The sequence below is a fragment of the Arvicola amphibius genome, chromosome 2 (genome assembly GCF_903992535.2).
Source record: "Arvicola amphibius chromosome 2, mArvAmp1.2, whole genome shotgun sequence".
Taxonomy (NCBI): Eukaryota; Metazoa; Chordata; class Mammalia; order Rodentia; family Cricetidae; genus Arvicola; species Arvicola amphibius.
This window is the reverse complement of record NC_052048.2, coordinates 13,925,809-13,942,966: the sequence shown is the minus strand read 5'-3', so window position 1 is coordinate 13,942,966 and position 17,158 is coordinate 13,925,809. Positions and strand designations below refer to the sequence as shown.

General features: G+C 43.5%; 1 protein-coding gene across 1 annotated transcript in view; it reads right to left on the bottom strand.

The window, feature by feature from the left end:
- Positions 1-17,158, bottom strand: part of Gucy2c (guanylate cyclase 2C) — a 75,012-nt gene that overhangs the window by 52,881 nt on the left and 4,973 nt on the right. Inside the window, exons 2-5 of the mRNA XM_038319063.1 lie at positions 15,740-15,852; positions 9,338-9,402; positions 4,745-4,960; positions 3,478-3,599 (exon numbers count right to left, since the gene is read on the bottom strand). Coding sequence (XP_038174991.1) covers positions 3,478-3,599; positions 4,745-4,960; positions 9,338-9,402; positions 15,740-15,852 — 516 coding nt within the window. The remainder of the gene's footprint in view (positions 1-3,477; positions 3,600-4,744; positions 4,961-9,337; positions 9,403-15,739; positions 15,853-17,158) is intronic.

Here is a 17,158-nt window from a genome sequence, read left to right as displayed (position 1 = left end):
TGAACATGTTCACGCTGTCTGTTAATACTGCTATGTTTCTCTCTCCTTCCCTCCATCCCCCCTTTCTTTTTGAGACAGAGTCTCACTGTGTATTCCTGACTCAAGCTCACTACGCAGCAGTCCAGGCTGGCTTCTAATTCACAGAGATCCTCCTGCCTCAGCTTCCGAGTACTAGGATTATAGGTATGAAATACCACACCTGTCTCTCACGTTAGCTTTTAAAAGATTAACCCCGGTTCTCCAAATCTTTCCCGCCCCGTTTTGCATCTAGATACAGAATCAGAATAGAACTGTGTCGGGCCTTTAAAATAGAGCCAGTACCAAAGGGGTTAAGGATTGGAAGAAGAGAGAGAGCTTGTAGTAGGACTCACGTTTGTGAGCCCTGCTGCAGGGTGTATTCTATCATACAGGGTGCGGTGAGTTCCCAGGCTATTTTCATCAATGAGTGGCCCACATTTCATCATTTGTGTGGAAATATATAAAGAAAAAGGCAATGTGAGAACAGTTTATAGTATCTGTAAGCAACTGTCTTTGGTTCGTGCCTGTAGTTCCTTAACTCAGAACCCATCTTAGCCATTGGAAGGGCAGAATTACTCTGAGCCTCTACCGCTAATCTAGCTACTGCCTGAACATATGGTTTAGGTGTGGAAATTGCTAGAACAGACACTTCCTTAGATTTTCGCTGTTTAGAGATAGGGTCTCACTATGCAGACATGGATGTCCTGGATTTTTCTCATAGACCAGGCTGGCCTCACACTGTCTCAGAAATCCTGGGATTAAAGAAAAATAAGCACCAGCACACAGGCTTTTGTTAGATCTTCTTGTATGCTCTGCCACCCAAGTGAACTGCAAACTCTTTAGGATCATGGATGGTTTTATGCTCCCCGCAGCCATCCCCCCAGTTTTATGCTCCCCCAGCCATGCCCCCAGTTTTATGTTCTCCCCAGCTTTCCCCTTCCCCCTGCCAGATCTTAAAATAGCAAATTAAAATAGATATGCTCTTAAAATAGCAAATCCTTGCTTATGGCAGCAAATGATTATTTGAATGATGTCAGTAAGCTGCCACATAAGGGTCTTCCCTTATAGGAAGTTACTGCAAGTCGTTCTTTACTTCTGAGGTCCTTAAGAAGGGGCAGCCCTGCAAGGTGTAGCAGATCACTTCATAGTCTGGCGAGAAGGCTTTTATCCACTGGCCTTTCACACCTAACCTTTAGCTCATTGGTGAGATCGGGACCAGAAAAATGAGAAAGTGAGATTGATCATCTTTGCTTGCTTGTGATTCTGACCGAGGGGCAGGGTAACAGTTACTAGACCACAGCTGGTGCAGTCACAAATCCAGTAAGACGTTGGCTTTGTTACAGGGTAAAGACCCAAAGACCACTCAGCACGACCCATGTTTGAACCGAGAGTCTGCTTCAAGAGACTTCCTGGAGAGAAACCCTTCCCCCAGAGCAGCTCAATGTATATTATAGGAAGTTTTTAAAGGCAGAGAACACAGAAAACTACCTCCTGGTCAGCAGTTCAGGGGGAAGCAAGCAAGCAGTTTAACAAGAGCCAAGAATATGCAGTTAGCTGGTGTGTTTCGACTGTGAGTTTCTAAAACAGAGCTGGGTGCCTTCCCAAGCAAGAGCACATTAGAAGAAAAGAACAAATTGGGTTAATTTCCTGTAAGGGAAGACCCCCACTTGGTGGGTAACTGACATCATGCAAATAATCATTGGCTGCTACCACAAGAATTTGTTATTTTATTAACTGACCAAGATCTGGGGGTTGGGGAGTGGGGCATAAAGCCATTCATGATCCTAAAGATCAGGGACACGCCAAAATTCTACCAAGGAACTTCTATAGCTTATAAACACTTTCAGTAATGTAGCAGGATACAAGATTATCTCCAAAAAATCAGTAGCCCTCCTGTACAGAGATAATAAAAGGGCTGGGGAAGAAATCAGAGAATCAACACCCTTCTCAAATAGCATAAAATATCTCAGAGTAACACTGACCAAACAAGTGGAAGACTTGGATGACAAGAACTTTAAATCTTTGAAGAAAGAAATTAAAGAAGACGCCAGAAAGTGGAAAGATCTCCCATGCTCTTGGGTAGGCAGAATTAACATAGTAAAAATGGCAATCTTACCGAAAGCAATCTACAGATTCAATGCAATACCCATCAAAATCCCAGCAAAATTCTTCACAGACCTAGAAAGAATGATACCCAACTTCATATGGAAAAGCAAAAACCCAGATAGCCAAAACAATCCTGTACAATAAAAGAACTTCTGAAGGCATCACAATCCCTGACCTCAAACTCTACTTACTACAGAGCTACAGTACTGAAAACAGCCTGATATTGCCATAAAAACAGACAGGAGGACCAATGGAACTGAATAGAAGATCCAGATATTAATCCACACACCTTAGAACACCTGATTTTTGACAAAGAAGCAAAAAATATCAAATGGAAAAAAGAAAGCATATTTAACAAATGGTGCTGGCATAACTAGATATTAACATGTAGAAGAATGAAAATAGACCCATATCTACCACCATGCATAAAACTCAAGTCCAAATGAATCAAAGACTTCAACCTAAAGCCAGCCACACTGAACTTTAAAGAAGAGAAAGTGGGAAGTACACTTGAATGCGTTGGCACAGGAGACCACTTCCTAAATATAACCCCAGCAGCACAGACACTGAGAGAAACAATTAATAAATGGGACCTCTTGAAACTGAAAAGCTTCTGTAAAGCAAGGATACAGTCAACAAGACAAAACGACAGCCTACTGAATGGGAAAAGATCTTCACTAACCCCACATCAGACAGAGGTCTGATCTCCAAAATATACAAAGAACTCAAGAAATTGGTCATCAAAAGAACAAATAAGCCAAAAAAAATGGAGTACAGACTTAAACAGAGAACTCTCAACAGAGGAATCTAAAATGGCTGAAAGACACTTAAGGAAATGTTCAATATCCTTAGTCATCAGAGAATGCAAATCAAAACAATTCTGGGATTCCATCTTACACCTGTAAGAATGGCCAAGATCAAAAACACTGATGACAACTTATGCTGGAGAGGTTGTAGGGTAAAGGGAACACTCCTAAATTGCTATTGGGAATGCAAGCTGGTACAGCCCCTTTGGATGTCAGTGTAGCGATTTCTCAGAAAATTAGGAAACAACCTTCCTCAAGACCCAGTAATACCACTTTTGGGTATCTGTCCAAAGGATGCTCAATCGTGCCACAAGGACATGTGCTCAACTATGTCCATAGCAGCTTTGTTTGTCATAACCAGGACCTGGAAACAACCTAAATGCCCCTCCACCCTCAGAGAGTCAGTCAGCAGAAGTCACAATACGATGAGGCTGCTTTCAAATACACAGCTTGTAGGCAGGCAGTGAAGCCAGTGCTACAGAGACAGATTAGCCTGAAGGACTCAGAAGGAGGTGACAACCTTGAGGAAGGCTGTGGCCAATCTTACCATTGCTCTTCCTGTTATGGCCGATTAAGATTTCCTGGAACTGTTCACTGCGTCTCAAGACATCCTTGAAGCTGAGCATCCCAGAAAAATAGGACACGCTAGCCTCCAGAGCATTGAGGTACCTGAAGCAGGAGGGAGAGGAGCTGAGAATTGGCTTTGTTTCTTTATGGCCATCCCACCTTTACTCTCATTATTTATTTATATCTGTGTTGGAATCTTTATCTCACACTCAATTCTTCTGTGAATAGACAGTACACACCATGATACCTTTCCTTTGGATTGTGGCTAGCTAATGGAGGCAGAGAGCATGGGAGGCATTTTAGGGACTCTTGGTATGTATGAACATATTGTAGACATTGGAGGGGTTCCTTCTATCTGCTATCTTCTATGGCAAGAAGGTTCAAGTCCTCTAGGAACCTCTGATGTCTGCTCTGGTGTGAATTGGACACTTATATATTCTAGTTTCACACCAAGGTTTCTAGGGTAAACTCCTGGGGCTGATTGCCATGGGTTTCCAGATGCTCGAGCCTGGTGACACCCTATCTTAAACCTCCAGGCAAGTCCTCTGTCGAGAGAGAGGGTAGAGTCAGCTAGCAACCTGGGTCACCACAGCCAGACACGACAAACACACTACTTCCACCACTTTCCAGAGTTGCATAGATTTACGATTCTTAAAGCTATGTTCTATTATGTTCTGTGGTTTGTGTGCATGTGTGAACATACATGCATATGTCTCAGCACATGTGTGGCAATCAGATGACAACTTGCAGGAAATGCTTCTCTCCTTCCACCGAGTGAGTCCTACGGATCCAAGTCACGTTGTGTTTGGCAGCGAGCGCTTTAACACACTGAACCATCTTTTGAACCCAGACTTAGGGTTTTTAAAAGGACCCATTGTTCCTGCATCTTCCTGTCCCCTTTTTCCTCTAAGAAAATGGAAAGACAACATTTCTGTTTCTTGGTTTAGGCAGAATGAATATTTTTTAAATTTATATTCCACAGTAATGTGGAAACCTTGACTTCTAGCTTTCATTTTTATTATCTATAAACGAGATCATATGTATTTGTCTTTAGAGGATTTACCCCAGGGAATCATTAGGACAGACAAGAAGTCACTTTCAAACCGAGTGCTCCACATAGTCTGTGCTGAGCATCCTCATCTTGCCCCTTTGATGAGTAAGAAAGTGGACTGGTGTCCATCCCAACACTGTCCCAGATAAGAGGTGGCATTTCTTCATGGCGTACACTCATTAACAGCCTTCCTTACCAGAAGCAGTCTTCAGGCTCCGAACCATTCTTGTAGACATACGAAGAGTTCCAGGAGAAGGTTTTGAATGGAGCATCGTTGACTTTCCAGAAATCAACCAAGAAGTACATCAGCTTCCTGGCTGGAGGCAGCACCCTGGTCAGGGTTTCCTTGTAGTCACAGGACAATCCGAAACTTCCGGCTGAAATCATGGGGTAGCTCAGTTGTGTGTCAAGGCTGTGCCAAAGGTGAGAGGGGAACCAATGCCAAGGTTAGCTCCAATAGCTTAGAGAAGAGGCCCCCCCCCACCCCACTCCTCCATTTTCACATGTGTGCGGAAGTGGGAAGGATGAAGTAGGATCAGGAAAACAGGTGTACGGGTGAACCTCTCACTGAGGTGACTTTAAAATTACAATGACTGGTCATATTCTGTGTTTAGAGCAAAATGACTACATGGCTTGACTACTCTGCTCCATTTCTGAACGACTTATCATGCTGTCTGGGCTGAGAACCGTGTGCTTTGATGGAAGAGGAGTGAGAACTACAGGTTAGACAAACCATAGCCCTTCTGGGGGCTAGGTTCTTTTATTTGTCAACTGACACAAGCCAGAGTCATCCAAGAAGAGGGGAAACAATTGAGGAATTGCCTCCATCAGGTTGGACTCTAGGCAAATCCGTAGGCGTTTTCTTGACTGATGGTTGATGTGGCAGGGCCTGGGGCAATGTGGGCAATAACACCAGAGTAGGTGATCCTGGAATCTATAAGAAAGCAGACTGAGCAAGCTACAGGGAGCAAGTCAGTAAACAGCATCCTTCCATGGCCGCTGTATCAGCTCCTGCCTCCAGGTTCCTGTCTTGAGTTCCTATCCTGGCTTCTCTCCATTAGGCACTGTGAGCTGAAATAAACCCTTTCCTTCCCAAGTTGCCTTCCGTCATGGAGTTTATTGCTGCAACAGAAGGCAAACCTGAAGAGCCAACATAATTGTGATAAAACTGGAAGCGTACCTATGCCTTTTCTTCCTCACTGTGCCTGCTTTTTTGGCCCTTCCTCTGAGCAGGGACATCAGCCAGGGAGTTTAAGGCCTTTCTGCCCTTGCTCAGCAGGGACCGCTTATTGTTATATCTTCAAACATACCAAGTTCTCTTCTCAGTCAGTAACTCAACCTGTACAGGCCCTAGCCTGGCTTCCTGGCTGACTTACTAGACTCTCAGGTCTTTGGCTGAACCTGTCTTTCTCACAGAAATGCTCCTTGACAGCTAAGGCCGGGAGGTTATGCTGAGCAAGCAGCCGCTGATGCAGCCTTCCTCCACTCCGCTGGAAGTTCCTCGAAGTGGGGGTCTCGGCTGGCTAGCTCACCTCTGGCTGCCCAGTTCACACAGGTACTCAAGATCTGTGTGATGAAGGACAGAAAGCGGTGCTCTGCCCCACCTCCCCAGACTGTCTGCCTTCATCTCAAGCTCACGTTCTAGTGTGTGTTATCCTTTCTTCTTATCCCTCGAAACGTTAGCTCGATTGTGTTCACATTTCTTTCAGCGTTTCCACATCCCGAAGACTTCTCTGGTCCTACCCCAGCTCTCAGCTCCACATCCAATGCTATCAAATGTCGTTGACTCTACAGCTTTAGCTGGCTTCTTTTGCTTTCTGGTTTTGGCTAAGCCAGGCCCCAGACCCCTCTTGTTTCTTGTGGCCTTTTCTGTTGTCAGTCTCTGTTGTGTTTCGCCTACACCATTGGTGGTTTTTATTAACTGTAAACAGTTAATAAAATAAATGTAAAATAAAATGATTTGACAAACTACCGTGTTGTCAAGGCAACAAATGAGCTTTTGACAGCCCTCCCACACTCGAAAGCTTAGGGGTGTCTGTTGCTATCCTCGTTAAGTACAACTCAATGATCCTGTTGCATAAGCTACCAAATATGGTCAATGTGATTTTTCTGGCCTTCAACATCCTTCTGTACATTTCCCAGACTGTAGTAGCTAAAAACACTTGCAAACTTTCTTCATCCCCCTAAGTCTTTGTTTTACGTTCACTTTTACCTCTACCTGGCTGCAAAGTTACTGCCTCACTTCTACCCATTGACATCTTACCTGCGCGGGCTAGTTTCATGCCAACCTGACACAAGCTATGGTCGCCAGAGAGGAGGGAGCCTCAGCTGAGAAAATGCATCTGTAAGATCCAGCTGTGGAGGGCCTGGAGGGCATTTTCTTAGTTAGTGATTGACACAGTAGGGCCCAGCCTTTTGTGGGTGGTGCCATCCTTGGGCTGGTGGTGATGGGTTCTGTAAGAAAGCAGTCTGAGCAAGCCATGGGGAGTAAGCCAGTAAGCAGCAAGGCTCCATGGCTTCTGCATCGGCTCCTGGCTCCTGGTTCCTGCCCTGTTTGAATTCTTTCCTTGGCATCTCTCAACAGACAGTGACTCAAGACATGTGAAATATGTAAATCAAATAAACCCTTTCTTCCTTGAGTTGCTTTGGGTCATGGTGTTCCCTCACAGCAATAGTGACCCTAACTAAGACATTATCTGTCCCCAACACAAAACTCTGATGATTTTCATCATGAAGTATTTCCCTCCCTGCTTCTCAGCCCTCAAGTACAGGTGACCATTACTTTCTGTACCCTCTCATTTGTTCCTCTTTAAGGGAAGCTCTCTCCCTCTGTCTTGTATTGGCCAATGTCCCTGTCACCTTCTCTCTTTGGAGGGGAGAGTGTTCTACCCAATGTTTTTTTGTTTGTTTGTTTGTTTGTTTTGCTTGGCAAAACTAAAATGTTTGTGGGTAGAAAGCTTTCATAGTGGTAGACCAATTTTCTGGATTCCCCTTTTGTTTTTTTTTTTTGTTTGTTTGTTTGTTTTTTGTTTTTTTTTTTTTTTTCGAGACAGGGTTTCTCTGCAGCTTTTTTAGAGCCTGTCCTGGAACTAGCTCTTGTAGACCAGGCTGGCCTCGAACTCACAGAGATCTGCCTGCCTCTGCCTCCCAAGTGCTGGGATTAAAGGCGTGCGCCACCACCGCCCGGCTCCTTTTGTTTTTTTTTAAAAATATTTATTTATTTATTATGTATACAATATTCTGTCTGTGTGTATGCCTGCAGGCCAGAAGAGAGCACCAGACCCCATTACAGATGGCTGTGAGCCACCATGTGGTTGCTGGAAATTGAACTCAGGACCTTTGGAAGAGCAGGCAATGCTCTTAACCTCTGAGCCATCTCTCCAGCCCTCCCCTTTTGTTTTGAACAATATCAGTATGTGATCCGTGAGATGAGGAAGAACAAGATCCCATGGCTGGAAAGTGCTTCTGCAGTGTGCCGGATGTGGTGGGCCTCAGCTTCTGGGGCTGCTGCGTCGCTGGGCATGAGGCAACGTGTTGACTTTCATTAGAAATCTCGGGTTTGTGTCGACCCTGTAAAACCTACTCTAGTGTGGCTTCCTCTGGATCAGCAACAGCATTTCTCAATTGGGAAGACTGAGCGAGGGAGAGAAAGCGTGCCAGACAAGTTCTGGCTGGGGAATGTGTGATCTGGCAGAACAAAGCCAGTTACACTGAGCGAAACGAATGGAAGGAATCAGGCCAAGATTTCCAGAGAAAGATTTTCCATTCTAGAAAAGGTCGAAGGCTTTTCCTAAGCCACTAAGGGTGTCACACAGAGAACTCCAACATGTCATCCCTAGCCCACTAGAGCACATGGCTCTGGCAGACCTTGTCTTGCTCCCCCCCGTTCCCAGATGACATTCCTGAAGCTAGTCACCAAGGTCTGGGCCTTTATTTGGCACTTCCTCCTCTTGAGGCTGACTAACAGTGATCAAAAGCTCCCTTTGACTTGAAATACTATTCCCAATTAAAATTAAACACATCATCCTAACACGGGGTTACCCCTTTACTTTTGTAAGCTGCCATTGTCTATGGGCCACATCTGTCTCCCCTCTATCCAGAGGCAGTCCTTTGTCCCTCTGGGACAAATACCCCTGCTCCCTTTCCCTCATCCCCTTCCCCTTCTCCCTGTCCCCTGTCTCCTTTACCACCACATCCTAGCCCCTTCTAACACAGACCTCGCCTCTTCTCTTAAAATGCCCCCTGCACGGCCATTTGCTGCTGTTTGCTGCCCAAATCAGAAAGCAGCCACTGTAACTTTTCTTCCCTGCTGAATACAGGAGCTCTCTGTGAAAACGGGTGTTGGTGTGGTTTGTGCCTAAGCTGGGGTCTGGGAGGAAACCCCAACTGTTTGGGGTTCTCCTTCACTATTCATCTCAAATAAGCATAGGAAATAAGCAGCCGGTTGTTTCCCCACATCTGCAAACTAACAACAGGACAGAGTTCTAGGATTCCCCCTCCTCTGTCTCTCCCTCCTCTCCCTCTGCCATTACTTGTGGGGGAATTTCCCTCACTAAGCTCAAGTGTTCAGAGCTGCTGACTTTCTTTTTTGCTGATGGAGTTCTCACAGCTTGCTCTCTCTCACACTCAAATGTGAATGACTGTACCTGGAAGCTACTGTAATCATCACACCCTGAAGGAAAACAGAAAGATAGAGAGATGGCAAAATACAAGGGGGCTCAGCATACATCTTTATGTTACCTTGACAACACGGTTGTTTATTTAATCATTTAACACTCAAAGTACTTACTACATCTGGAAGGTGGAATAAGTGCAGGAGGGCCCCATGAGGACACAGCCCATGTTATGTTCTCTCTGTGGGAGAAAAAGAAAATTACTGAGCCCTAAAAGAAATCCAAGCAGCCAATAGACAGAAAAGAGGTGAGCAGGGAAACTGAGAGAAATGAGATCCCCCAAGAGTCTATATGAGGAGCAGGGAGGCGCTGCTCAAATGATGGGGATGGGTGGGGGGAGAGTCTTGCCTACTCCTCCTCCCCATTGCTAACTCTGACTCTAAACAGGGTTTAAAGAACTCAGGAGAATTACAAGCTCTCTAAAACCATGTGGGTGTGCAAGGCATCTTGTAAAAGGGCTTCTACCAGGCGATGGTGGCACACATCTTTAATCCCAGTGCAAGGACAGCTAGGGCTGTTACACAGAAAACAAAACCTGTCTTGAAGAAGAAGAAGAAGAAGAAGAAGAAGAAGAAGAAGAAGAAGAAGAAGAAGAAGAAGAAGAAGAAGAAGAAGAGGAGGAGGAGGAGGAGGAGGAGGAGGAGGAGGAGGAGGAGGAGGAGGAGGAGGAGGAGGAGGAGGAGGAGGAGGAGGAGGAGGAGGAGGAGGAGGAGGAGGGGAGGGGGGGAGGGGAAGAGGAAGGGAAGAGGAAGAAAAGAGGAGGGGGGCTTCCAAAGATTACAGATTTACAGATTGAGGGACTACGATTCTAGAAGATTCACATTGACCTGATGGTTCATATGGATCATATCATGGATGTCGGATGGGTATACCACATCCACTACATGGATATCATATTTACTCTTAATCTTGGGAAGCTGGGTAAATTCTAACATAAGGATAAGGAAGTCCAAGGAAGAAAAAAATGGTGTGTGTGTGTTTATTGACTATTTGTATTTCATCTCTTTTGAGTGTCTGTTCGTTTTATTAGTCCATTAATTGTTAGGGTTGCAACTTTTTGGTATTTAGTACTTTTAGTACTTTGTGTATGGCAGCTATTAATCCTTTGTCAAGTCAGCAATGATTTTCTCTTATCCTGAAGATTGTCTCTTCACCTGATTCTTTCCATTCCTGTACAAATCATTTTAATTTTGTGAATTTCTATTTGTTGGGTGTTAGTCTTAATTCTTGAACAACTGGAACCCTGCTCAAGAAGTCCTTGCTTACATCAAAATCTTGGAGTGTTTTCTCCACTTCTCCCATGAACGGTTTCAGAGTCTCCAGTTTGACAGACAGGTCTTTGGGTCTATTTAGAGTTGATTTTTGTGTTAGATGAGAGATAGGAATCTAGTTTCATTTATCCGCAGGTGGATTTCCAATTTCCCTAGCACCGTCTGTTGAAGAGGCTGTCTTTGTCTTTTCTCCAATATGTAGTTTTTCCATCTTTGAAGTCAGGTAACCACAGCTATGCGGCTTTACATCTGGGTCTTCTGTGTCATTCCATTGATCCATGTGTCTGTTTCTGTGTCAGTACCATGCTGTCTTTCTTAGTGACTCTGTAGGATAACTAAATCAGATATGGTGACAAGTCCAGCGTTATTCTTTTCAGTCTCTTTGATTATCTGGGCTCTTTGTGTTTCCATATAAAACTTCAGTTTTCTCCCCCTTATTTCTATGAAGAATAGCATTGTACTTTTGATGCAGATTGCATTAAATATGTATTTTTCAAATAAAAGAGACATTTTGCCGGGCGGTGGATGAATGGATGGATGGATGGGTGCGTGGATGAGAAGACCTGTGGATGAGTCAACGCATAGCTACATAGCCGGGTTGGTGAAATGACTGGATGAACTAGAAGTAACTCTCTGCAAGACATTAACCACCCAGGAGTAACCAGTCTTTAGTCTTTACTAAGAAGTCATGAGGAAGCTGGGCAGTGGTGGCACACATCTTTAATCCTAGCACGTGGGAGGCAAAGGCAGGCAGATCTTTGGGAGCTTGAGGCCAGCCGGGTCTACAGAGTGAATTCCAGAACAGCAGACCCGTTACACAGAGAAATCCTGTCTCGAAAAACCAAAATTAAAAAAAGAAGAGAGACATTTTTGCAACATTAACTCTTTCGATCCTGAGCACTTGAGGCTTCCCGGTGGTTTCCAGCTTTATTCAGGGCTTTAAGTTTAATGTGATGGTGGCTTTTCACTTAATTCATTCCAAGGCGTATGCCCTAGGCAACTGTGCATTTGTGATTTTCACGACTGCATTTTCCTGATTTCTTGCATGCATTTCTGCAGCCTATAATAAGGCTGTTGGGTTTTTGCCAACTTCGTGTCCTAACACTTTTACTAAAGGGGTTCAACAGCTCTGAGAGCTTCCTGGTAGAGCCTTTGGGGGGCTCTCCTCCCATTTACAAAGAGAATACTTTGACTTCTTTTCTTCATATTACTATCAGGTTCACTTCTTTCTCGTCATATTTCTGTAGCTGAGACTGTCAACATTTTAGCAGCAAGAGTGGAAAAAGTGGACGCCTTTGCCTCTTTTTTCTCATCTTTGTAGAAATGTTTTTCTTCATTTATTATGATGCCAACTGTATGTTTATTATGTATGACACATATGTTTGTCATATATATATATATATATATTTGATTGTTGAGATAGATCCCCTCCACTCATAATATCTTCAGTGCCTTTATCATGAATGGATGTTGGAATTTTTTCAAAGGTATCTATTGAAATGGTAATATGATTTCTGACCTTGAATGTGATGTGTTGTTATTGACTTTTTTTATTATCTAGTGACTTATTATTAAACTAGCCCATGTACCTCTAGAATGAAGATAGCTTGATCATTGTGAATGATCTCTCTGATGAATCTGTGTGTATGTGTGTGTGTGTGTGTGTGTGTGTATGTGTGTGTATGTGTGTGTGTGTGTTCTTGCGCACACCAACTACTGCATGCACACGTAGAGATATGAAATTGTTACTGGATATTTTCCTCAGTCTGTCTCAACTTTATTTTATGAGATAATGATTTTTCACTAAACCTGGAGTTTATTAGTTCTTATAGGCTGGCTCTCGAGCAAGCCACAGGGATCTCCCTGTCTCTACCTATCCAGTGTTAGAATTACAGGCACGTGCCGTCATGCCTGGCTGTTCTAGGGAGCCAGATCCAGGTCTCTTCATGCTTACAGACAAGACTTTACTCCTTAGCCACTTCCTCAGTCCTCTGCTGCCTTCTTGAATTTGGTTTACAGAGTTTTTTGTTTATTTGTTTGTTGAATCTGTGTTTGTATTTGTCGGGGAGACTGGACTGTGTTGCTTTTTTTTTAATTCTTATCTGGTTTTGGTATCAGAACTGGCTCCATAAACGGAGTTTGCAAGTGTTTATTCCCTTTATGTTTTATGAAATGATTTGAGAAAGGTTGATACTATCTCTTTCATGGTCTGGTAGATTCCTGCACTGAATCCATCTGGGCCTGGACTCCTTTTGGTTAGACGATTAAAACAAAACCCAACCAAACAAAACCCCCATACTATTGCTTCAATTCCGTGGCGTGTCACAGAGCTGTTTATCTCATCTCTGTCTCACTTTGAAGGTCATATATATCTAGAAATTTACCTAAAGCTTCTAGCTTTTCCAATTGATGAAACTAATTTTCCTGGCACATCCTACATCTTTCTGGGTTTCTTTGGTATGTGTTGTGATGTCTCTATATACCTCTGATTTTATTAACTTGGTTCAGCTCCCTTTCAGCTAGTTTGGGTAAGACTTTTTTTTTTTTTTGCCTTTTCAAAGAATGAACTTTTTGTTAAATAGATTCCTATATTTTCCCCATTTCTGTTTAATTAATGTGAGTTCTGATCTTAGTTACGCCTGTCCACTCCTTGCTGAGATATGTCACTAGGTTTTTCGTATCATCTAGCTGACATTCTAATGTAAGGACTCACAGTTATGAGTTTCCCTCCTAGGAATGTGTTCATTGTATCCCAGAGTTTGGTAGGTTGCATTTTAATTTTCATTTGGTTCTAAGAATATTGAACAGGTTTCTTTTTAATGTCTTCAATAACCCATTTGTTACACAGTAATGCATTGTTTGATATCCATCACCTGTTAATTTCCTGTGGTTTCTCTTGCTGTAGGCTTCTAGTCATATTCCATTTGTGTTCAAATAGAACACAAGAAGCCATTTTAGGTTTCTTGTATTTCCTGAGACTTGCTTTGTGACCTAAGATGTTATCTGTTTTAGAGATATTCCATGGGCTGCTGAGTAGACACTCTACAGTATTGTTCTTTATATGTGTCTTAGGCCCATTTAAACTATTAAATCATTTAACTGTGAAGTTTTCCTGTTTCTTTGTTTGTGTGAGACAGGTTTTCTCTGTGTAACAGCTCTGACTGTCCTGGAACTTACTTTGTATTCCAGGCTGGCCTCAAATTCACAGAGAGCTGCCTGCTTCTGCCTTCTAAGTGCTGGGATCAAAGGTGTGCGCCACTACTGCCTGGCACTGTTCGTTTTTTCCCCCCACTCAGGATGTCTTCTAGTTAGAGTAGGATACTGAAGTCATATACAATAACAAAATTTTAAACATATATCCAAAATAATAAATCTTTAAAAACATAAAATTTTAAAATTTTTACAGATTCAACACAATGCCCATCAAAATCCCAGCCAAATTTTTCAAAGACCTCAAAAGACTGGTACTCAACTTCATATGGAAGGCAAAAACCCAAGGTAGCCAAAACAATCCTGTACAATAAAAGAACTTCTGAAGGCATCACAATCCCTGATTTCAAACTCTACTACAGAGCTACAGTACTGAAAACAGCCTGGTATTGGCATAAGAACCGACAGGAGGACCAATGGAACCCCATAGAAGATCCAGATATCAATCCACACATCTTCAAACACCTGATTTTTGACAAAGAAGCAAAAAAATATATCAAGGGAAAAAAGAAATTATATTTAACAAGTGATGCTGGCATCACTGGATATCAACATGTAGAAGAATGAAAATAGACCCATATCTATCACCATGCAAAGATAGTCCAAATGGATCAAAGGCCTTAACATAAAGCCAGCCACACTGAACCATATAGAAGAGAAAGTGGAAAATACACTTGAACACATTGGCACTGGAGACCATTTCCTAAATATAACCACAGCAGCACAGACACTGAGAGAAACAATTAATAAATGGGACCTCCTGAAACTGAAAACCTTCTGTCAATAAGACAAAATGGCAGCCTACGGAATGGCAAAAGATCTTCACTAACCCCACATCAGACAGAGGCCTGATCTCCAAAATATACAAAGAACTCAAGAAATTGGTCATCAGAAGAACACATAATCCAATTTTAAAAAATGGAGTACAGACCTAAACAGAGAACTCTCAACAGAGGAATCTAAAATGGCTGAAAGACACTTAAGGAAATGTTCAACATCCTTAGTCATCAGAGAAATGCAAATCAAAACAACTCTGAGATTCCATCTCACACCTGTAAGAATGGCCAAGATCAAAAACACTGATGACAACTTATGCTGGAGAGGTTGTGGGGAAAAGGGAACACTTCTGCATTGCTGGTGGGAATGAAAGCTGGTACAACCCCTTTGGATGTCAGTGTGGTGATTTCTCAGAAAATTAGGAAAACAACCTTCCTCAAGACCCAGTAACACCACTTTTGTGTATATATCCAAAGGATGCTCAATCGTGCCACAAGGACATGTACTCAACTATGTTCATAGCAGCTTTGCTTGTCATAGCCAGAACCTGGAAACAACCTAAATTCCCCTCCACTGAAGAATGGACAAAGAAAATGTGGTACACTTACACAATGGAGTACTACACAGCAGAAAAAAATAATGACATCTTGAATTTTGCTGGAAAATGGATGGAGCTAGAAAACATTATTTTGAGTGAGGTAACCCAGACACAGAAAGACAATTATCACATGTACTCACTCATAGGTGGTTTTTAAACATAAAGCAAAGAAAGCCAGCCTACAAACCACAATCCCAGAGAACTTAGACAACAATGAGGACACTAAGAGAGACTTACATAGATATAATCTACATGGGAAGTAGAAAGTAGAAAAAGACAAGATCTCCTGAGTAAATTGGGAGCATGGGGACCTTGGGGGAGGGTTAAAGGGAGGACGGGAGAGGCATGGAGGGGAGCAGAGAAAAATGTAGAGCTCAATAAAAATCAATTAGAAAAAAAGAAATTTTAAAAATATTTAAAACTTTTAAAATTAACTTAAAATAACAGTTCCCTTCATACCACAGTGTACACATAGTAGTTCCAGGAGAACTCCATCCCTTGGGAACTCTGTGGTATAAAGTCAGGGTACCCTGGCATCAGATCATACAGCGGCTGGACCGCTGCTGAGGCAGGAGATGCTTTGTGTACACATGCCTGCATTTCACACGACGATCACCCCAAACTTAGAATGCGTGACCTACCCATGAGCAGACGGTACTTACGGTGATTTCCCTGAGCAGGTCAAGGCCTTCACAGGTGCTGCTCCGGCAGTCACCTGACTTGTGGATTAGACCGTCGGAGTACATGAAAGTCGCGTTCACCGTCACATTTAGGCCTGTTACCAGAAATTAGGGGGAAAAATCGGAAAGCAGTGTTATGGCTCCACAATGTACTCAGCTGTGAGACACCGCCATTGCTAATGGATTTCGTGCAAGGGGTGCGGGGTGGGGTGGGGTGTGGGGGGGATGGTATCTGTGCCTGCTAATCTTGGTAGTCACCTTGACTACATTAACAAAAACAAAGCAGCAGCCACACCTGTGAGGAATTTCTCTCGGTTGGGTGACTTGAGATGGGAGACCCACCCTAAATACAGATCGCAGGGGGTCAGAAGACCCACCCTAACTCTGGGCCACTCCTTCTGGCGGCAGCCCACACAAAGCACCCAAAGAGCAAGCCTGCGCCTTTCTAGCCTCCTGCCTTCGCTCTCACTGCCAAGCTCACCAACCCTGAGCCATTCCCGTGCTGGCGGCGGAACCTATGGCGGCGGAACCTACTTCTTCAGGATTTAACACAGACTCGAGGCCAGCCACTCTCCAGGACTCCCTGGGACTCCAGCACCAGACTGGGACTGCTGAGACCTCCAGTCTCACGGACTGAACAATCCTCCATTCATGGTCTTTCTGTCAGGAGACAGCCTTTGTTGGATTATTCAGACCACGGCCTGAGAGCCACTCCAATCAATCCCTTACCAATATATAGATATAAGTTAATTCATTCTGTCAGTTCTGTTCCTTAGAGAACCCTGTCCGACAAAATATCCAAATTCAGGTCTGAGCATATTCTAATTCTGAGTTCTTCTTTTCTCTTTCCCTTCTCTCCCACCTTTCCTAAATGTTTCTTTCTCTCATTCTATTGAGGCCTCATTTACCCATCATAGAACTCATCCATTATGAAAATATGATGAAAGCGTGATTTGATAATTTATGTACAGAGTATGTACAGCGTATGCAGAGTCAAGAAATCACCACGGTCCAGTCTGAGAGCATGTTCATTATGCTCATAGATCTCTCCATCTTTTCTAACCCCGGCTTAGCACATGGCCTGGAAAGCGTCAGAAAAGCAGAACCAGATGGCATCTTGTTCTTCCTGTTCCCAAGTTGCTGCTACTTCGGGTGAGGTGCGGTCCTCCTTGGGCTCTGAGTATCACCCATCCAACAGCCCACTCCATCCCTCCAGTGTTCCCTGAACTCTTCTATGTGCTCGGGATACAGCTGTGAGCAAAACCAGACCCTGGCTCCCTGAGGTCTACATAATTTCCGGGAGATGGCACCAAATGGTGCTGTTGCCCATGGCATGGTGATGGGAGAACCATTCCAGGTGCCAGGACCTGAGAGATGTAGGGATGTGAGCTAGGCAAATGT